Source organism: Mustela lutreola, chromosome 7 (assembly GCF_030435805.1).
Source record: "Mustela lutreola isolate mMusLut2 chromosome 7, mMusLut2.pri, whole genome shotgun sequence".
Classification (NCBI taxonomy): Eukaryota; Metazoa; Chordata; class Mammalia; order Carnivora; family Mustelidae; genus Mustela; species Mustela lutreola.
The window spans coordinates 145035199-145058071 of NC_081296.1; the positions used below are offsets into that span (position 1 = coordinate 145035199).

Here is a 22873-nt window from a genome sequence, read left to right on the forward strand (position 1 = left end):
AGGCTCCTCCCACTGGATGGCTTGACCATCTTCCAGAGTGGCCTCCAGAGCCATTATGCAAATCTACATCAAGCCTGGGGACCCCAGGTAGAAGGCACAGAAGATCATGCACAGGAAGCTTTCCAAACCACGTGTGGAAGACATGTGCATCTTTTCTCTAAATGCCTTTGACTAAAACCCCATCTCACTGCCAAACCCAACTGCAAGAGACCCGGGATATGTCATCTAGCTCTGTGCCTGGGAAATCAGCATGGTCCAGGATCTGGCACAGAGAGGAGTCCACTGGGAGACCTCTGCGAAGGGCTCATCCCTGCTTAGAAGATGCAGCCTTCTTCCCTCTGGAGATGTTGTCCGCTCCGGACATGACACTTGGAACTAATGGCTGCTGCCAGTCTTGTAGGATCCCGAAGAGGAAGGGCACGCCCTGAGGAAGCTAGAACTGAGAGAGCATCAGAAGGGCAGAGAAGCCCATCGCATGGCACCTGGGGCCACCCTGGCTTTTTTGTGTCTTGTTTTGTTTTGTTTTAAGTGGGCTCCTCACCCAACACGGAGCCCAACATGGGCCTTGAACTCCTGACTGTGAGATCGAGACTGCAGCCGAGATCTAAGAGCCGAACACTTAACCACCTGAGCCATGTAGGTTCCCCTAGAGACACCCTATTTCTGAAAGTTATTTTGGGGACATAATGAATCTCATCAGGGTTGAGGCCATTTTGAATTTGGTTTTCTGTTTCTTGAAGCCAAAAGTATCCAAACAGATAGAAAACTGTATACAGGGCATTTATTCATTTTGGTTATTTTTATTTTTTAATTTAATTTTTTTTCATTTTTTATTATGTTCAGTTAGACATCATATAGTACACCGTTAGTTTCTGATGTGTTCAATGATCCATTAGTTGCGTGTAACACCCAGTGCTGATCATAACACGTGTGCTCCTTAATACCCATCACCAGGTTACCCCATCCCCCACCCCCTAGCATTTTTTTAATACACTAACTCATTTGTATTTGTTTTAAAAAGTGGGAGAATCTCGGGCGCCTGAGTGGCTCAGTGGGTTAAGCCTCTGCCTTTGGCTCAGGTCATGATCTCAGGGTCCTGGGATCGAGTCCCACATTGGGCTCTCTGCTTGGCAGGGAGCCTGCTTCCTCCTCTCTCTCTCTGCCTGCCTCTCTGCCTACTTATGATCTCTGTCTGTCAAATAAATAAATAAAATCTTTAAAAAAAAAAAAGTGGAAGAATCTCAAGATTTATGGGGCCTTTTTTTTAGTGTCTTTTATTTTTTAAGACTTTTTAATTTTTTTAAAATTTATTTACTTGAGAGAGAGAGTGAGGCAGAGGCAGAGGGAGAAGGAGAGTGGGACTTGAACCCAGGACCCTGGGATCATGACCTGGGCTGAAGGCAGATGCTTAAGTGGCTGAGCCACCTAGGCGCCCCTAGTATCAGCTTCAAAAGTACAGCCATGTGTTTGTTTTTTACGTGTGAGTCAAGAGCGGAGACCATTACGCTAGCCGACAGCCCAGAGGAAAAAGGACTGATGTGCTGATAGTTACAGAGTAACCTGGTAGGAAGAGTCTGGCAGGTGAGCCGCCTGAGCAAACATAGTGACCAGTGAGAAAGCGGGTCCAACACTGCAGTACAAGACAACAGATTTCAGCCAAACAGAGAGGGGTGATCACTCTGCAGAGTCAGTTCTCCCCCTCCTGGAAGGAGGAAGCGTCTAAAGAAGCTCACTGACTGTGGTGAGATGTTAACAAGACCGGCAGAGTATCCGGAAATGCCACCAGTCTCTACCGTGTGACAACCAAAGGATAAAGGATACAAAGCCGACAAAAAGTCGACTCACCATTTATTGGGAAAGCACAGATTAAAGTAGTCACAAGGAAAAAAACTTATGCGAAAGATACAGGATCCAACTATACTTCATTTGTCACCTGTTTGTAACAAGTGACATTCAAGGACTAGAGGGAACACAGCCCAGTGGCTGGTAACGAAGGTTCATACGTGGTGTGCAAGCCAGGTCTCTGTTCCAACCAGGCATCAGGACGACAGCTCAGTCCCCACAGCCTGGTCTGGTGGATGGGCGACAGTGCAGCTGGCCAGAGAGAGGGTGAGCTTCCTTTCCCCTTGGTCCCCGTCTCACAATTTCGGGGAAGAGATTGACAGACTATCAAAACCTGAGGCCAGAGAACCAGAGCACTGGGGATGTGACTGTCTCTGATACGGCCATGAGGTTGGAAGGAGAGGCAAATCCTAGAAGAGGGGTGCTGGGCCCCCAGGGAGCCCAGGAGGGCCAGCCAGGCAGGCTGGTCACCCCATCGTGACAGCCAAGGCTCTGGAGTTGCCAGGACTCAAGTCTTCCTGAAGGCAAAGCCAGTTAGCCTGTTTCTAGACCCCAAGTAAGGATGATCAGATCTAGCAAATGCAAATACAGCATACTCACTTAAATTCAAATTTTAGAGAGACCGTGAGTAATTTTTAGTATAAGTATATCCCATGGGGGTATTTAAGACATACTTAAACTAAAAAATTATGTGTTCATTTATCTGAAATTCAAGTTTAGTTGGGTGTCCTGTATTTTTCTCAGGCAACCCTGTATGTGAGCCACTCGACATACTTGAGAGATCAGCTCATCACGTAACGTACTCACTGCACATCCACCACGGACCCAGAGCTGAGGTGGGAGAGCTTGATCTTCTCCTTGAACACTGACCCTCTCCCGGTCTTCCTCCCCATGGTGATCGCACCATTCCGGCTGCCCCAGCCTCACTCTTCCACCCACCAGCCAATCCATCCAGACATTCTGTTACCTCAACACCCCGAATGAGACAGAATGCATCTGGCTCTCTCCCTGTATCCATGGTGACGTTCTAGCCCAAGCCTCAGCCTTTCCCACCGCTCACTATGAAAGCGCCCTGGTAACTGGTTCCTGCCGTTCCCTCCTTCCAATCCAGTCTTCAAGGGAACATCCTAAGTGATCCTATGAAAATATAATTCAGGTCTTTGTGCTTTAGTTTTGTTTAAAATGCTCAAAACTGGGCCACCTGGGTGGCTCAGTCAGCCAAGCATCTGCCTTCGGCTCAGGTCATGATGCCAGGGTCCTGGGACAGAACTCCACATAGAGTTCCTTGCTCAGTGGGGAACCTGCTTGTCTTCCTCCCTCTGTCCCTCCCTCATCCTTGTATTCTCTCTCTCTGTCAAATTAATGAATAAAGTCTTTTTAAAAATTCAATAAATAAATAAATAAAGATTAAAAATGTTCAAAACCCTTCGATGCCTTTTTATGCTCTTAGAATAAATCTAAATTTCTCGACATGGTCCATAGGCCCTGATCAATAGCCCTGGCTATTACTTGCATTGTCCAATACTGATTCCCAGCTTGGCCCTGGTCACTTGGGTCCTTCCTGCCAACAACTGTGTCCCCTCTAGGTCCTCATCATTGTGTTTCTGCTGTCTCTCTGATTCAGTCCATGTAAAGCCAAGACTCAAATGTTTTGGATCAATTATCAAACTTGGACCACTGTAATGTGGTTGAAAGTTTCCTTATTGAACACTGTGCTTTAAAAATCCTCCTCCAGACATGCCTGGGTGGCTCAGTGGGTTAAGCCTCTGCCTTTGGCTCCCATCATGGTCTCAGGGTCCTGGGATCGAGCCCCGCATTGGGCTCTCTGCTTGGCAGGGAGCCTGCTTCCTCCTCTCTCTCTGCCTGCCTCTCTGCCTACTTGTGATCTCTGTCTGTCATATAAATAAACAAATTCTTTAAAAAAAAAATCCTCCTCCAACTACTAGGACCTCTGTGTCTGAATGGATCTGGGGAAGTCACTCTGTACCCTGAGTCTCAATTTCTTCCTTTGATTTTTGTGAAGTGTTCATTTCCTTGTTCTGGAAGGATCCTTCCATGGGTCTTCCCAGGATGGTGAGCTGTGGAGGGAACAAATGTGATGTGATGTGCTGCTCAGTGGACTGTGGAGAAATATTTTTCATCCCTGATTCCCAGTGCAAATGATATTTCACCTTATCTGATAGATACTTACACATGGAATGCTCTTATTAACATGAGGTTGATTGGAGGGGAAAGGGCAACATGGAAAAGAAAAAAAAAACCACCCACAAGTTAGATTAAAACATGAAACTCTATATGTTGCAAAAGCTATTAAGAAATGGGTTATTTTATTTACCCAAAGGATACAAACAGAGTGATCCAGAGGGGCACATGCACCCCAGTGTTCCTAGCAGCAGTGCCCACAACAGTCACACTAAGGAAAGAGCCCAGATATCTATCAGCAGATGAATGGATAAAGAAGATGTGGTATATATACACAATGGACTATTAGCCGTAAAAAAGAATGAAATCGTAACCATTTGCAACAACATGGATAGAACTAGAGGGTATTGTGCTGAGCGAGATAAGTCAATCAGAGAAAGACAATTACATGATCTCACTTGTAGATGTGGAATTTAAGAGACAAGACAGGATTACAGGAGAAAGGGAAATCAAGAAAGACGAAATCGGAGAGGGGAACAAACGGTGAGACTCTTAACTCTCGGAAACAAACTGAGGATTTGGGGGTGGGGGACAAATGTGGGGGAGCGGGGTACCAGGCAATGGGCATTAAGGATGGCGTGCGATGTTATGAGCACTGGGTGTTTTACGCCACTGATGAATCCGCGCCCTCTACCTCTGAAACTAACAATCACTATGTTAATTGAATTTAAGTAAATTAAAAATTTTTTTGAAAGGAGGGGCACCTGGATGGCTCAGTGGGTTAAAGCCTCTGCCTTTGGCTCAGGTCATGATCTCAGGGTCCTGGGATCGAGCCCCGCATTGGGCTCTCTGCTCAGTGGGGAGCCTGCTTTCTCCTCTCTCTCTGCCTGCCTCTCTACCTACTTGTGATCTCTCTGTCAAATAAATAAATAAAATCTTTTTTTTTATATGGTAGTTCTACTTTTAATTTTTTTTCATTTATTTATTTTCAGCATAACAGTATCATTATTTTTTCACCACACCCAGTGCTCCATGCAATCCATGCCCTCTATAATACCCACCACCTGGTACCCCGACCTCCCACACCCCCGCCACTTCAAACCCCTCAGATTGTTTTTCAGAGTCCATAGTCTCTCATGATTCACCTCCCCTTCCAATTTACCCCAACCCTCTTCTCTCTAACTCCCCATGTCCTCCATGCTTTTTGTTATGCTCCACAAATAAGTGAAGCCATATGATAATTGACTCTCTCTGCTTGACTTATTTCACTCAGCATAATCTCTTCCAGTCCCGTCCATGTTGCTACAAAAGTTGGGTATTTGTCCTTTCTGATGGAGGCATAATACTCCATAGTGTATATGGACCACATCTTCCTTATCCATTCGTCCGTTGAAGGGCATCTTGGTTCTTTCCATAGTTTGGCGACCGTGGCCATTGCTGCTATAAACATTGGGGTACAGATGGCCCTTCTTTTCACTACATCTGTATCTTTGGGGTAAATACCCAGGAGTGCAATTGCAGGGTCATAGGGAAGTTCTATTTTTAATTTCTTGAGGAATCTCCACACTGTTCTCCAAAGAGGCTGCACCAACTTGCATTCCCACCAACAGTGGAAGAGGGTTCCCCTTTCTCCACATCCTCTCCAACACATGTTGTTTCCTGTCTTGCTAATTTTGGCCATTCTAACGGGTGTAAGGTGATATCTCAATGTGGTTTCAATTTGAATCTCCCTGATGGCTAGTGATGATGAACATTTTTTCATGTGTCTGATAGCCATTTGTATGTCTTTATTGGAGAAGTGTCTGTCCATATCTTCTGCCCATTTTTTGATATGATTATCTGTTTTGTGTGTGTTGAGTTTGAGGAGTTCATTATAGATCCTGGATATCAACCTTTTGTCTGTACTGTCATTTGCAAATATCTTCTCCCATTCCGTGGGTTGCCTCTCTTTAAAAAAAAAAAAGAAAGAAAAGAAAGGAATGGGTTATTAAACGTCTTTAAAAGAAAGACATTTAAATTTTTTCTTTTGCTTAAGGTAAGTGTAAGTGATAATAGTTGGCTAGCTAAAATATTTTCAAGGGAGTTGAATCACTGGAAAAGTAAGCAATAGCTTTTCAGATGCTTTATATGAGCTTTCCAGAACAGTCGAACAAGCATTCCAGGCTTAGTAGTTATATGTAGCTCTAAGCTCCATGTCCCTGGTCTGGCTTTTTGTCTTCCATAGGATGATTCTGAGATTCCATTTACTGAAGAGGATTATCGAAGAAGAAAACACCATCCAAATTTTCTGGACCACATAAATGCTGAAAAAATGGTTCTCAAGTTTGGAAAGAATGTAAGTCTGGAGCAGTAAAGCATGTAGAGTGAGAGAAGTCTGTCCGGGGGCAGTGCTTGGTGCATACGGCCAGGGCCGGGCTGTTCCACGTGTAGGTCAACTCCTTACACGTCTCTGCATCTGGTCCCCTTATCCTCACGCCCACGATCTCTGAGCTTCAGGTTCCCCCCAAGATGCGCCCTCCTTGGGTTCTGGTCCCCGATGTTGGTCCAGCCCACTAAGTTGACAGCCTTGTGTTAGGTCCCCAAGAGGGCACAAGCCTTCACCCATTGAAGTCAAGAGTCCCTTAGCCCAGAATAGGCAAATAACTCAGTCAGTGTGGTGGGTGGGGCGGGGGCGGGGCCACATTTCCCCTTTTTTCAGAATCTCCCTCATCTGTTTCTTAGAGCAGAAAAGTACGTATTAACTTTGTCTCACAGATCTGCAGATGAGCCTCTCCGAAGTTAAGTAACTAGCTCAAGGTCACATAAGTAGGATTTGCTGAGCACCGTCCTCAGCACTTCTTGGCCTGGTCTGATCCATTCTGTACAACCCCAGTGTTGTAGACATTCATAATTATGCCCATTTCACAAATGCAGGCACTGTGGGGAAGAGGAGCCCCGTGATAGAGCTGTGTCAACCTCAGATCCAGCAGACCGCAAAGACGACAGGGTTTACTTTTATTTTTTCTTGATTCCAAAGCTCCATCAGTCCATAGAGTTGACCTGGACATGGGCACGGCCACCTGTTACTAAGATAGACCTACAACTGGAAAACTGTGAACACCAACAGCTTCTTAGCCTTCTGGTGCAGCAAAATTGATCGTTTTGATACGCAGATATTGTAAAACTGGTGTGTTTCCTATCTTTTGTCAGAATGGATGATGGGAATGCCCTGGTGATGAATGAGTTTACTATATTTAAGAATTATCAAGGGTTTGCTCACTAAGTGCCAGGCCCTGTGCTAAATGTTTGGCTTCTGGGTAGTTCATGTAATCCTTGTGTATCTCCTAGATAACCCTCAAACTCCTGTGGATCAAGGCCTGTTATCATCATCCACATTTAACTTATGTAGAACTTACACAGAACCCCCCAAACTCCAAAGGGTCCATCTACTACGTTTTCCCCACGGGCAGAGAACCCACAGAAGTGACATGTAATCATGGTGACACCTGGTGGTCTCAGAGGATATTACCATAGGAACTTTGTCCTCACCTTCTGTCCTATTAAAACAAACAAACAAAAAAAATTTTTTTTTAACCTCTGGCAATATAAACACTACAAGTATAAAATGTTTGAAGGAAATAACAGTGGGATTGAGACTTCTAGCCCCTTTTCTACCCATTGATTGATGACCTTCTCTAAGTTATTAAAGTTTTGGAGTAAAATGAATAAAGGCACTAGACTAGACAGGTCTAAATTTCTTCCAATTTCAAATCTTGTGAGTGTATTATTTTATTAAGCATTAAGCATTGCTGAAGATCAAGAATCCATGATTTCTTGATCATTTATGTTCCGTTATCTAGAACATATGGTCACATACACACAAATAATTGATGTAACTGATAAAGTGGAGAATCTTACCATTTTAATATGTTTTCTTATAAAAACATTAAATTTGTCTCATGATCCAAATAATACAATCAAAACTTTATTTTAAAATACATTTTTTGTGGGGCATCTGGGTGGCTCAGTCGGTCAACTCTTAATCTCAGCTCAGGTCTTGATCTCAGGGTTGTGGTTTCAAGCCCCAAACTAGTGGGGTCCTTATCTGGTTTTGGAATCAAGATCATGCTGGCCTCGTAGAATGAGTTTGAAAGTTTTCCTTCTGTTTCTATTTTTTGGAATTTGAGAAGAATTAATATTATCTCTTCTTTAAATGTTTGGTAGGGACGCCTGGGTGGCTTAGTTGGTTGGGTAGCTGCCTTTGGCTCAGGTCATGATCCCAGCGTTGTGGGATCGAGTCCCACATCGGGCTCCTTGCTTGGCAGGAAGAGGGAGCCTGCTTCTCCCTCTGCCTCTGCCTGCCATTCTGTCTGCCTGTGCTTGCTCTCTCTCCCTTTCTCTCTCTCTGATAAATAAATAAAATCTTAAAAAATTTAAAAAAAAAATAAATAAATATTTGGTAAAATTCCCCTAGGAAGCCATCTGGCCCTGGACTCTTGTTTGTTGGGAGATTTTGGATGACTGATTCAATTTCTTTGCTTGTTATGGGTCTGTTCAAATTTTCTATTTCTTCCTGTTTCAGTTTTGGTAGTTTGTATGTTCCTAGGAATTTATCCATTTCTTCCAGATTGCCCAGTTTGTTGACATGTAATTTTTCATAATATTCTCTTATAATTGTTTGTATTTCTGTGATGTTGGTTGTGATCTCTCCTCTTTCATTCTTTTTTTTTTTTTTTTTTTTTTTTTTTTTTTTTTTTTTTTTTTTGCTTGGGTCCTTTTTTTCTTTTGATAAGTCTGGCTAGGGGGTTATCAATTTTACTTTCAAAAATCAAGTTCTCAGTTTCATTTATCTGTTCTACTGGCTTTGTATCTATATCATTTATTGTCATTCTAGTTTTTATAATTTCCCCTCTTATGCTGGCTTTAGGCTTTATTTGCAGTTCCTTTTCTAGCTCCTTTAGGTGTAAGGTTAGGTTGTATATTTGAGACAGTTTTTGCTGGCCTGTATTGCTCTATACTTCCCTCTTACTTACTTACTTACTGCCTTTCCTGCATCCCAAAGATTTTGGACTGTTGTGTTTTCATTTTCATTTACCACCATGTATATTTTAATTTCTTTTTTTTTTTTTTTTTTTTATTTGACAGAGATCACAAGTAGGCAGAGAGACAGGCAGAGAGAGAGGAGGAAGCAGGCTCTCCACTGAGCAGAGAACCCGATGTGGGGCTCGATCCCAGGACCCTGGGATCATGACCTGAGCCGAAGGCAGAGGCTTTAACCCACTGAGCCACCCAGGCGCCCCTAATTTCTTTTTTGATTTCCTGGTTAACCCATTCATTCTTTAGAATGATGTTCTTTAACTTCCATGTATTTGTGGTCTTTCCAACTTTTTTTTTTTTTTTTACAGTTGACTTCAGATTTCATAATGCTGTGGTCTGAAAATATGCATGGTGTGATCTCAATCTTAGTTTCTTGAGGGCTGATTTGTGACCCAGTATGTGATCTATTCTGGAGAATGTTCCATGTGCACTCAAAAAGAATGTGTGTTCTGCTACTTTAGGATGAAATACTCTGAGTATATCTGTTAAGTCCATCGGGTCCAGTGTATCATTCAAAGCCATTGTTTTCTTGTTGATTTTCTGCTTATAAGATCTGTCCACTGCTATAAGTTGGGTATTAAAGAGCCTTACTATTTTGGTATTATTATCAATGCATTTCTTTAAAAATTTGTTATTAATTGATTTATGTATCTGGCTGCTCCCAAGTTGGGGGCATAAATATTTATAATTGTTAGATCTTCCTGTTGGCTAGACCCCTTAATTATGATATAGTGTCCTTATTCATCTCTCATTACAGTCTTCGGTTTAAAATCTAGTTTGTCTGATGTAAGTATGGCTACTCAGGCTTTCTTTTGATGCTCATTAACACGATAGATGATTCTCCACCCCCTCACTTTCAATCTGGATGTGTCTTTAGCTTCAAAATGAGTCTCCTATGAGCAGTGTATAGATGGGTCTTGTTTGTTTGTTTGTTTGTTTTAAGATTTTATTTATTTATTTAACAGAGAGAAATTACAAGTATACTGAGAGGCTGGCAGAGGGAGAGAGAAGGAAGCAGGCTCCCTGCCGAGCAGAGAGCCCGATGCGGGACTCGATCCCAGGACCCTGAGATCATGACCTGAGCCGAAGGCAGCGGCTTAACCCACTGAGCCACCCAGGCGCCCCTGTTTGTTTGTTTTTATTCATTCTGATACCCCGTGTCTTTTGATTAGAGCATTTAGTCCATTTATAGTTAAAGTAATTATTTTTTAAAAGATTTTATTTATCTGTTTGACAGAGAGAGAGAGAGAGATCACAAGTAGGCAGAGAGGCAGGCAAAGAGAGAGGGGGAAGCAGGTTCCCAGCCGAGCAGACAGCCTGACGCAGGCCTGGTTTAGTGGTCGTGAAATCCTTTAGTTTTTGTTTGTCTGGGAAGCTCTTTATCTTTCCTTCTATTCTGAATAACAGCCTTGCTGGAAAAAGTATTCTTGGCCGCATGTTTTTCTCTTCCAGCAGGTTGAACATATTTTGCTGCTCTCTTCTGGCCTGTCAGGTTTCTGTGGAGAGATCTGCTACTAATCTGACTTGTCATCCCTAGCAGGTTAGGGCTTTCTTTTCCCTTGCTGCTTTCAGGATTCTTTCCTTTTTTGAAGATTGATTGATTTATAAGAGAAAGAGAGAGAGATAGTACATGATCACCCAGAGGGAGAGGGAGCGGGAGAAGCAGACTCCCAGGACCCTGCGATCATGACCTGAGCCAAAGGGAGACAGTTAACTGACTGAGCCACCAGGTATCCCAGGATTCTTTCCTTAACTCTCTATTTTGCAGACTTTACTATGATATGTCTTGGTGTTGGACAGCTTTTGTTGAATTTGATGGGAGTTTTCTTTGCATCCTGGATTTGGATGTCTGTGTCCTTCCTCAGATTAGGGAAGTCTTCAGCTCTAATTTGCTCAAACTTTCTGCCCCTTTTTCTCTCTCTCCATCTTCTGGGACTCCCATAATATGAATGTTACTACACTTTATGGAGTTGCTGAGTTTCCTAAGCCTACATTCATGATCCAATACTTTTTTTCCCCTCTTCTTTTGAGCTTCATTATTTTCCTTAAATTTTACCATCTGTGTCACGTATTTGTTCCTCTGCTTCTTTCCTCCTTGTTGTCGTTGCATCCAGTCAGTTTTGCATCTTGCTTACAGCATTTCTTATTTTGACCTGACTAGTTTTTTAGTTCTTTTATCTCTTCAGTGTCTTCTATGCTTTTCTCAAACCCAGCTGGTATCCTTGTAATTGTTATTTTAAATTCTGGCTTGGGCATATTACTTACATCTGTTTTGATTAGATCTCTGGCCATGACCTCTTCATGTCCTGTCTTGTGGCTTGAATTCCTCTGTCTTGTCATTTTGTGTAGGTTACTGGTGTGTGCACTTCTCTTGTTGTATGTGTGTGTGTGTGTTAGGAAAGCCTGTTATAGCTCCCGCTCCTGAGAATAATGTCTATATTAAGAAGAATCCTATACTGTCCAGGACCTGGGGCTTCAGCAAGTGTCTCACGGTGTGCACTGTGTTGTTGTGTTTTCACTGCTCCTTCCCTGAGGTCAGTCTTCTGCAGAGTTTCTCCTGCAGTGGCGGATGTTTGGACTTCATCCACAGTGTGGACGTTTTAACTAGGTGTATTTTGGTTTGCTTGTTAGGAGACTAGATCCTGTTTTCCATAGAGATGGAGCTTTGCAGCAATCTGTGATCAGTGGACTTGGTGTGAGCGAGGGGTGTGTGCTGGTCCTCTTAGGAAGGGTCCGGCGGCGCTGGTTCTCAGGCTGACTTGCCCTAGTAAGATGTACCTGCTTGGTGCAGGGGGGTGGGGTTTGACTTAATCAGCTCCAGCCACCACAAGGGGGCGGGGCACTGTGCTGCTCAATGATGTCTGTCCTTGCTGGTGGGGGGGGGGTGGGTGGGAATAATGGCATCACCCCTCGCTCTCCTCCTCGGAGAGGGGAGTTTGCACCCACCACTATTCAGGAAGCCCCACAAAAGAATCCTCTCCCCTCTTGTTTCCCTGGCTTCCATAAGATCTCTGGCCTCACCCTGTCTGTGTCCAAGCTGTCTGCCTGCCAGGCAGCACAGTACTCCTCTATGTTTTATCTGGGGTACACAGCTGGGTTTCAGAACTCCATATCTTAGGCCCTTGGTACACAGGAACCTGCGCTGATCTCTGGGGGAAGGGTTTTCCCATGCTGTGGCCAGTGCTGGTTTGTCCCAGAACAGTAGTCACACAACCATGCAGCAGTTTGAGGTTTATAGCACAACAAAAAGCCAGCACCACGATATACTGCCCTCAGCAGGTGTCTCTGTTCCTATACAAATGAACAAGGCAGCATGTTGGTGCCTGCCAGCATTTTGTCCCTGGAGAGGCAGCGCCACCACTTCATTCTGAAATGCACTCCAAGAAGGGGAGCACTGCCTCTCCCAGTGCAATCCGGGGGATCCTCAGACACTGCCCGCTCTCTCCTTCCACGCAGGAGTGCTGCTATGACCACCAGGTTCCACCCAGCAAGTGGACTTCTAAAAGTCCACTTCTGGACTTTAGAAGTCTGGTGCAGACTTCTAAAACTTCAGACTTTGGTTCCAGTGCTTGTAAAAACTTGCAGTAATCAGCCACTGTACTTGTCCCAATCCGTGGTTTGCGGAAGTGTTTCTCTTGGGCAGTCCCCCCACATGATGCTTTCTCTCTGTTTCTCTCTCTCTCTCCCCTCTCCAAGATCAGGGCTCCCTCCCTTCTGCAGTATTCATGATTCTTTTTTTCTTGGAATCATGTCTCTGCACCTCCTACCTTCCATAATGTGGCTTCTTTTCTCTCTAGTTCTGCAGTTTGTTCTCTCAGCATTCGGATTGATTTCTTGGGTGTTCAGAAAGACTTGATATTTATCTAGCTGTGTTGGGGGGTGAGGCAAGCATAGGGACCCCCTGCTGCTCTGCCATCTTAACTCCTCCTCCAGTGTCACCTTTTTGTCCATTTATCACTGAATTGCTTTTTAGTCAGAGGATGTGGTCTGGGTGGTGGCGATTATGTAGTTTTTGATGAGATGCTTTGCTCCATAGTACACAGCCAGGGTTGTTTTTATTTTAAATTTCATACGGACTTGAAAAACCTGTGTTTTTCAAACCTGTGTGCAATTTCCATTATGTCTCCTTAGGTCAAGTTTCTTTCTTTCTTTTTTCTTTTTTTTAAAAGATTTTATTTATTTATTTGACAGACAGAGATCACAAGTAGGCAGAGAGGCAAGCGTGGGGGGAGGCCGAGCAGAGAGCCTGATGTGGGGCTCAATCCCAGGACCCTGAGATCATGACCTGAGCCGAAGGCAGAGGCTTTAGCCCACTCAGCCACCCAGGTGCCCCGAGGTCAAGTTTCTTAATGTTATTTTGCATCTCTTACTAGTTTGGGGGCCTCCTGAATTTGTCAATTACTAAGAAGGGGTATACTAAAAAAATCTCCCACTATGGAGTAAACGTATCCATATCTCCTTGAAATTACTTTAGATCTTTGCTTTGTTCATTTCAAGGCACATTCCTATAACCCCTTCACAGTGTTACACATTGTCAGAATGAAACTATAAAATCATTTTGTTTTCTTAACATTGGGAGCAGGCTAATATCTTAGCCATTTCTGCAGATTTCCAGACCATTCTTGGATATTAATGAAATCTTTCCTAGCTCTCACAAAGGCTCAGATAGGTTTAATATTAAAGTCATGAGTCTAGGGGCACCTGGGTGGCTTAGTCTGTTGAGTGTCTGACTTCAGCTCCGGTCATGATCCCAGGATCTTGGGATCCAGCCCTGTGTTGGGCTCCCTGCTCAGCAGGAAGTCTGCTTCTTCCTCTCCCACTCCCCTTGCTTGTATTCCCTCTCTTGCTATCTCTCTCTGTGTGTTGAAATAAATAAATAAATAAATAAAATCTTTAAAAAACATAAAAATAAAGTCATGAGTCTATCATGAAATCTTCAACTTCTCTTCTGCCGGCTCAGCCTGATTCAGGCTCACATGAATGCAGGAGGGAGGGAGGGTAAGGCGTGATCCGCTTTCTTCCTCTCTCCACCTTAGTCAGCTCCCTTCTCTCCTGTTCTCTGTTCCTTGCTCTACCACCTGCCTGTTCTTTTTTTTTTTTTTAGAGTTTATCTATTTGTCAGAGAGAGAGCGCAAGAAGGAAGAGCAGCAGGCAGAGGGAGAAGCAGGCTCCCTGCTGAGCAATGAGCCTGATGCAGGACTCGATCCCAGGACCCTAGGATCAGGGCCTGAGCCAAAGGCAAACACTTAACCAACTGAGCTACCCAGGCTCCCCCACCGCATCCACCACCACCTGCCTTTTCTTTGTCATCATCATCACTGTCCTGATCATCCTGTTCTTTTCCTTTTTTTCCAGTTTCTTAATTTTTCATCATTATAACCATATTTATTTCATAATCTCTACTAATTTACTTTCTAAAGGTTTTGCAAGTATGATTTCACTCATCTTGAATGGTTCCCTCATCAGTTTTATAATTTTGGCTTGTGAGCTCATCTTTAGTAAGGTCTTTTAGTACAAAGTTTCTATTAGCAAGTATTAGTAGCATATTTTCTTGTGATTTCAGGAACTCCAATTGTAAAAGTAAACCTGTTATTTGGCATGGATTTTTAGAAATAGCATCCCTTTAAATTGTCAACATCCATTTCTTTATCCATCACCCCTAAAAACCTCAGGTAAATGAATTCTCAGGGAAAAGTGAGCCAAGTGCACTTTATATCAAAGTGTAAAGTATCTCTTCCAAAAGTGTTGCTATAAAAGTCTCAGGTATATTCAGGGATCAGACACCTCCAGGAGTCATTATGGTCAGTGCAAAATGGGAATCACAGTGAGACTATGCCTTACGGTTTGTAATTGGCTTGCTAGTCAAAGCTGTGCCCTCACACCAGCACCCACGTGCTACAAGAAGGTCACCACCCTTGCCCCAGCTGCTGTCCTTTTACTGGGGCTTTAAAGGACAGAGGAGATTCCTGGGGGGTGGGGTGGGAGTGGGGGGAGCCAGGTAGAGGGAACTTTGTATCTGCCTTTTTGAAGTGCCCAAGAGTCTCACTGCCTAAAATGCTTTTTATGTTAATTTTTGGTTCTAGAATCCTTGGATTAAGCAGGTAATTTGATTGTGAAAGACAAACCATTGAGAAGTATAGGGCCAAGGTTAAAATTCTCCAGGGAACCTTGGCTTAGGTTTGACAGCAATTCCTTTTCACCTTCTTTTCTAGTTCACTCTTTTGTTGTGGATGAACCTTTCATATTGTGGCCCGACTCCTAACCTCACCAAATCTAGTGCTTTGTCTCCTCTGCCTGCATGGATTTGTAAACGCACACACCTAGATTATGAGAACCCTCGACCTCCCAGGGCGCCCACACTGTCCACTCTTCACCACTCTTGTTTTCACTTCTGTTTTCTTTTATGTCCTTGAGAATTCTACCATCCTAGAAGGATACTAGTGACATTTTACTTGGCACTTCTAACTATTCGAATTAGGAGCTTTTAGGTTTTTATAACCCACCATGGATTACCTGGAGCAGAAGAGAGACTCATTTTCCTGATAAAGGTTCCCAATTCTAACATGTGTGTTCGTGCCCTCTGGGAGGGGTTTCCCACACCACCAAGTAATTCTTGGGCACCTGCCAGGTGTTTTATATTTCAACTCAATTCTGTCACTTATCTTCCTAGAGGTAGCATCAGATCCCACAGATTTAGGGCTCAGTCCTATGAGATTGTCCCCCACTTGCCTCACCTGTTGTGTTGAGTGGTTGTTGAGCACAACCATCAAAATAGAATTCTTGAGACCTTGTATGGTACAACTTAGTAAATTTATTTAAATAGCACAGGGATAAAACCTGTGGACAGAAAGAGCTGTACTTTTGCTGTAGGAAGCTAGTAGTTGCCCACATAGTGTTCAGGGTGTGGGAGGCATGCAGGGTGTATGAGGTCATAAACGTTTTCTTGAATTTCTACTTGTAAAACTACCTTTGCAAGATTTCTCTGGTGCTTATCATTCAGTTTCATATTAACCATTTGTGAAATACATGGGCAGTCATGAGACCCTTGAAGAAAATAACACAACTAGGGGGCATCTGAGCAGCTCAGCTGGTTAAGCTCTTAGCTCAGGCTTGATCTCAGGATTGTAAGTTCAAGACCTCTGTTGGGCATGGAGCATACTTAAAAAAAAAAAAAAAAAAAAAGAAAGAAAAGAAAAAAAGAATGTAGCAACCAGTACATATTTAACCCTTACCAAAACTATGCAGGCTAGGTCAGCCTCCTGGGCTAAAGGTAGACATTTTTCTGCTTCTATCCCTTATCAGTGGCAAACTCAAGCTGTCACCTGTGTTTCTGACCAACCTTTACAGGTTGGAGGGTCCCCTAACCCCTCCTACTTCTCCAAGCCTTGGATTTGATTAGTTTGTTAAGAGTGGCTTACAGAATTCAGAGAAACATTTTACTTACTAGATTACCCATTTATTATAAAAGAATATAACTCAGGAATAGCCAGATAGAAGAGATGCTCAGGGCCAGGTTTGGGAAAAGGCATGGAGCTTTTCTGTTCTCCCCAAATTCTCCACACGTTCACCAACCTAGAAGCTCTCCAGACCTTCTCCTTTTGCATTTTTATGGAGGTTTCATAATGTTTGAGTAAATCATTGGCTGTCCTCTCCACCCCACCACACCCCTCCCTGGAGATGGTGGGGAAGTTGGAGTGGGCAATCATTCACATCTTGGGTTGGATCGCAAAGTCACCTGATTAACATAACAAAAGACACCTTTATTCCTCTGCTTGGCCATTCCCATAGTTCTGGGAACTCATGCCAGATATAGAGATGAAGACCAAATATATATTTCTTATTATGAATCGTAATATCACACCTTATATTATGGCCTGTTACTAAAAAACTCCCTGTGTATGTCCACCTCCCCTCCTGGGTAAGTAAAGATCATTCCGAAAGGACCCATTTTTATATCTTCACAGATAATTATCTTTGGCTTTCATTTAATTAAAAGTCCCAGATAAATTTCAGTAGTGGTCAGAAGCATTCAGTGTCTTTCATTCATTTTAACCACTAAAATCATCTGGTTCAGTACGATTAGTAATACTAAATTTAGCTTTTTTCCTCTCCTCTATCTACTAGACAAAAAAATTCACAACTTACGTGGTTGCTGCTGGACTTCAATATGGAGTGGAAGGAGGCATCTTACATTATTTTTTTAAGGTATGACTTTTCAGTGACTATGAGGGTTTTAGAAAAGCATTTTACAGTAAGGTTATTCAGTTTGAAGTTTTTATTTTTTCTTTTTCTATTTTCCTTTCCTCTATGATGACCACACTCAGAGCAATGAGGAAAAAGATGGCTCCCCCTTCATCCATGGGACAGACACTGATGCCTACCATATTCCAGAAACTGTTGTCAATTCTGGGACTCTGATACCATAATAATAAAGTCCTTGCCTTGGTGGAACTTGCATCCCAGTGGGATGGAGGAGAGTGAGAGATACGAACCCAACTGGCCAGGACACAAAGTATTTCAGATGTTGACAAACAGAATAGAAAGCAACAAAACAGAGAAAGATAGAAAGAGAACCAGTGGTAGGGTTGGGAGGTGGTATCTTGAATGTGATGATCAGGGAAGGCCTTTCTCGTGATATGACACTTGAGCAGAAAGTGATCAGGGAGTTGGCTACTTTGCCTTCTGGAGGAAGGGTGGTAGGAACTGGAAGTGCAAAGACCTGAGGGAGAAATTTGCAGGTTGGGATTAAGGAACAGCACATAGAAGACTGTGGCCAAAGTAGAGGAGAAGGGTAGGTCCGTTTGTCCTTGTCTGTTCTCAGCTGCTCCTCAGCTACATGGCCACTGATTGTTGGCTTTCTTAGGTTCCTGCCCCAGACCTTCTTGCCTTTTTTTTTTTTTTTAAAGATTTATTTATTTATTTATTTATTTGAGAGAGAGAGAGCAAGTGCACAAGTGGAAGGGGTAGAGGGAGAAGGAGAGAGAGAATCTCAAGTAGACTCCGCACTATGTGTGGAGCCCAACACAGGGCTCGATCTCACAGCCCTGAGATGATGAGATGAAACCAAGAGTCGGATGCTTAACTGACTTCTCCAACCAGGTGGCCCCCTTCTTATCTTCCCTGTCTGCACTCTTCTCCTGGGTTGCTCTGTCCATTCCCGTGACTGGTGCCCAACGACTCTCAAACATCAGTTTCTCCATCAGGGCTTGCTCCTGAGTCCTAGCTCTGTGAATCTGGCTGCCTGTTCAAGCACCTCACTTGGAAAGTTTCACAAACCCAAATTCTACCTGCAGTTCTCCCCAACCCTCTGTTCCTCCAGGACCCCATCTCAGAAAATGGGACCTTCCACCCAGCTGCACCAAACCAGAATCCAACTCTTCCCTGGTTCTCATCCATCACAAAATCCCCCAGTACTATAGGGCCAACCTCCTCAGTATCTCCTCCTCTCCCACCGCACTCCCCCCGCCCCATCCACAGGCTAGACATCTCTTGTTGGCCCAACTGTCCTGGTCTCCACCTCCGCATTTAGACTTTTACTTCCCGTCGTTCCTTTGCAAGGCAACAGAAGCAAATGTAATGATGCCACTTCACTGCTTAGAACCCTTCAACGGTTTCCGAAAGTCTGAAATATCTTACAAGATCCAGTGGTCTGCTGCGGCTGCCACCTCTATTTCACCTTTAAAAGCGATATAAGATAGTCTAGTACTTGACAGCTCAACAGTATCCAGACTGTCTATTTCTTTCTTTCTTTTTTTTTTTTAAAGATGTCATTGGGGGCGCCTGGGTGGCTCAGTGGGTTAAGCCTCTGCCTTCGGCTCAGGTCATGATCTCAGGGTCCTGGGATTGAGTCCCGCATCGGGCTCTCTGCTCAGCAGGGAGCCTGCTTCCTCCTCTCTCTCTCTGCCTGCCTCTCTGCCTACTTGTGATCTCTCTCTGTCAAATAAATAAATAAAATCTTTTTAAAAAAATAAATAAATAAAATAAAAAAGATGTTATTTATTCATTTGTCAGAGTGAGAAAGAGAGAGAGAGCTCAAGCAGGGGGAACAGCAGGCAGAGAAACACGCTTCCTGCTGACCAAGGAGCCTGATGGGGGATTTGATCCCAGGACCCCAAGATCAAGACCCGAGCAGAAGGCAGCCACTTAACTGAGCCACCCAGGCCGCCTCAGACTATTTATTTCTTCACTGAAATACCTAAAATGTGGGGAAAGGACAAGGGTTTGGACTTTGAAGATCAGGGTTCAGATCCAGGCACAGTAGTCACTGAGTCTCCAATGGTTTATCTACTAAGCATTTCATCTTTGAACTGATAATAATGACCCCTGGCCCATGGGAGCAATTTTAGACTTTCATTCTCATTTCTGTGTGTATGTGAGAGGATGGAAGGCATGTGAAAGCATTTCTTTTCTGTGTAGACACCACACAGATGATGACGGAAGATAGCCCACCAGACTGTAGATATCCTGAAAAGTATTTCAGCCTAGGTTATACGTTCCATGGTTTCTCTTAATAGGATTTGAGCAGCAACTAAATCTCATCAGAACTGATTTTCAAAACATCCCTTTAGGCGATAACATCATCAGACCACTGAGTCTTTTAGATGTCCAAGGGTCTTTTGAATGGCTGTGCTTGAGCTCTAATAGTTACATACAACCAGGGGGCAATACACTTTTGCTTTTCTTTCAGATAGCTTGGTTGGGTGAGGTCCCTGCCATACCGGTGTTTGGAGATGGAACAAATGTCATTCCAGCCATTCATGTTCTTGATCTAGCAGGGTGAGTGTTCTTCTAGAGCTGGGACTTCCCTGGAAGTAATTGAATAATGTATTTGTGTTTCAGTGAACACTTAGTAAGCACTTGCCAAGCGCTAAGACCCTTACATCACTGTATCCATTCTTCATGACAACCCTATGCACAAGGTCTGGTCATTATCTCTGTTTTGGCATCTGGTGGCCTAGTGTCCACCATCTGAAAATGCCAGGAAAGCCCATAGTGCAGTCTTCACCCAGAAGTCATCTGTCCTGAATGTCGGAAGTCACGAATCACCCGGGGTAGGAAATCGTACCCCTCCCATCCCACCCCACTGCCTCTTCCAGCCCCGCAGCTCCCCTAAAACAGCCACGGCTTCTCCAGACCTGTGTCTGACTCTGTGGACACCCCTCCCCAAAGCTCTGTTGAGAGACTTCCAGGAGCTGCCCCGGTGAGCAGACTTCACGGACCGAAGTCCTGCTGGGGGTCAGGGGCTCTTTGCATGGCACTGGGTGAAGCCGGAGCTGATGGATCAGGCTTGGAATCCTGGCATCTCTACTTTCCCTGTGGCTCAGCCTGAGGCACGTTCCTTGACCTTCCCGGCTTCCTTGTCTGTACCACCCATGCCTGAGTTGGAAGTGGAGTGAGATACTGCCTGGCCCTGGGGGTGGTGGTTGGTTCACTCTACTTGACTCCATCTTTCTTGCTTTCTTCCCTGGTGATGGTTTTTCCTGGTGGGCTGCAGAGTGATACAGAACATCATAGACCACGTGCCAAAGCTCCATTACCTGGTTGCTGTGGACGAGTCTGTCCACACCCTGGAAGACTTGGTCAAGGTACAGCCGCCCCATTCCATACTTGCTTGCATTTCTTTTTCTTTTCTTTTCTTTTTTTTTTTAAGATTTTATTTATTTATTTGACAGAGAGAGAGAGAGAGAGATCACAAGTAGGCAGAGAGGTAGGCAGAGGGGGAGGCAGGCTCTCCGCTGAGCAGAGAGTCGGATGCGGGACTTGATCCCAGGACCTTGAGATCATGACCTGAGTTGAAGGCAGTGGCCCAGCCCACTGAGCCACCCAGGTGCCCCTCACACTTGCTTGCATTTTTTAAACTGTTTTACCCCCTAAAGTATAGCTGTGGAGTCGGCTATGCTAACAAGACTGGGGACTCCCCAAATGGAATATCCTTAAAACCAAAGTCACTGTAGGCATCTGCAGTGTATATGTTGGGAAATTTACAGTCAAGATGGCCTTTCTCCAGTCTGTGCACTGAAGGGAGCAGGAGGGGCCACTGTGGGACCAAGACACACATGTGAATCCCACAGGGGGCTACTAAAATATGTCCTGGATACTTGCCTCAAAGTACTTATAGGGTCAGATTTCCCCAAACCTACTGGCAGCTTGCAGGGACTCTAGGTCTGTGGGGGCTGTCTCTCCAATCCAGGCCACTGGCCACCTTGTAGCCCAGCTAGCACAGTGAATGTGGCTTTCCCCTGACCACCTCCTACTCATCTTTAACATTCTGCTCAGATTTAATCCTCAGAAAACCTCCCTGCCTCCTTCCCACCTCTTGCATGGGTCAGGCGCCTCTTTTCCCAGCATCCCCTCTGCAAGCCGCAGTTTGCATAATTAATCATCTGTGTACTGGGCTGCCTCCCCTGACTGAAAGCCCTTGGAGGGCCCTTTCTCCTCGCTGTCTGCAGTCTCTGGCTTGCAGTGGTGAACGTTGGATGTTTGCAAAAGAGATGAATCAGTGCATGCCTTCAGGGCACTACCCCTCTGTTTAGGGGGAAAAAAAAAAGTATTCCCTTAGGTTGACATTCATTTGAGAAATCTTGTATTAAAATCTTACAGGCAAACCAAATAGTGTTTCTGATTTTCTCTAACAGTGCATCAGTAAAAATACTGGCCCTGGGAAAATCCAGAAAATACCCAAAGAAAATGCTTTCCTAACCAAGGACTTAACAGTGAGTAGATACGAGATTCTTTTCCTAAATGTTATTGGTTCTTGAGGGATTTGGAGTCCACATACCTCGGTTCCAGCTTTATCTTTGCTGCTCCTGCACAGCTAAACATTTTACCCTAAAGCAGTTTCCCCTTGTCTTACTGAGAGCTTCTGTTTTCTTTTCTGAAAAACGCTCAGGGGTCCCGCTCAGGAAACGCATTTGAAAACTGTTTGATACGTAAATGCTTTACAGACACTGGGTGTCCTTCTCTTTGGCCTCTTTGTGTAATACAGATAGGAACCTGGGATTTCTGATTCCATCACAACAGAAACCTACACAGCTTTAGTCAGCAGTGTGCCCTTTGAACCTGCTTTAGGACGTAGTTATTTTATTATTTTGTTTTGGTTTTTTTTTAGGAATAAATTGCATCTAAACACTACCTTTGAGAATGTTTATGGAAGGACAGATATCACTGGTTGTCTCTTGGGAGCTGGGCCAAGTGGGTGGTGATGGAGATCACAGAGAATGCTTTCCTCTCGACTTTTTCTTTTGGATTTTGAGTCAAGGGATTGCACCATTCAAAAAACAATACAATTACAATTTGTAAGAAAGAAACCTTACACTGGGATTTCCGGCATCGTCCTACTCTGAGCTGTTTGTCTAAGAGCCAGGATGCTCCCTGTCCCCAGCACAGAGGTGGGAAGATTTAGAATTTGCATAGGAAGACCACAGGGGGCGCTCTGTCAACACTGAGCGCCGCCATTGATTGACTTCCATCTTTGGGGACTGTATAATTTTTTTTTCTTTAATCATGGGGATTTTGGTCTGTTATAACTGTCGGAATGAAAGAAAAGTCAAGTCAAATCTCTAATATTCCTTTATCTCTTAGCAAGAGTGTCTTGACCATTTACTGGTGAATTTGAGAATGGAAGCCCTTTTTGTGAAGGAGAATTTTAACATTCGGTGGGTTGCCCAAACAGGATTTGTGGAAAATATCAACAATATCCTCAAAGAGTACAAGCAAAGCAGAGGATTACTGGTAACTATAACAATTTACTGTTTCGACTCCCTGTTTTAAAAATTCTGATTTAATGGGGCGCCTGGGTGGCTCAGTGGGTTAA

At 44.0% G+C, this 22873-nt stretch overlaps 1 protein-coding gene across 4 annotated transcripts in view; it reads left to right on the top strand.

The window, feature by feature from the left end:
* Positions 1–22873, top strand: part of AK7 (adenylate kinase 7) — a 77634-nt gene that overhangs the window by 27959 nt on the left and 26802 nt on the right. For 3 of the 4 annotated variants that reach the window (XM_059183055.1, XM_059183058.1, XM_059183057.1), the window contains 6 exons: positions 6209–6319; positions 17185–17265; positions 19748–19836; positions 20555–20645; positions 21696–21773; positions 22642–22791. In XM_059183055.1, coding sequence (XP_059039038.1) covers positions 6209–6319; positions 17185–17265; positions 19748–19836; positions 20555–20645; positions 21696–21773; positions 22642–22791 — 600 coding nt within the window. The remainder of the gene's footprint in view (positions 1–6208; positions 6320–17184; positions 17266–19747; positions 19837–20554; positions 20646–21695; positions 21774–22641; positions 22792–22873) is intronic. The other variant, XM_059183056.1, reaches the window with a different exon arrangement.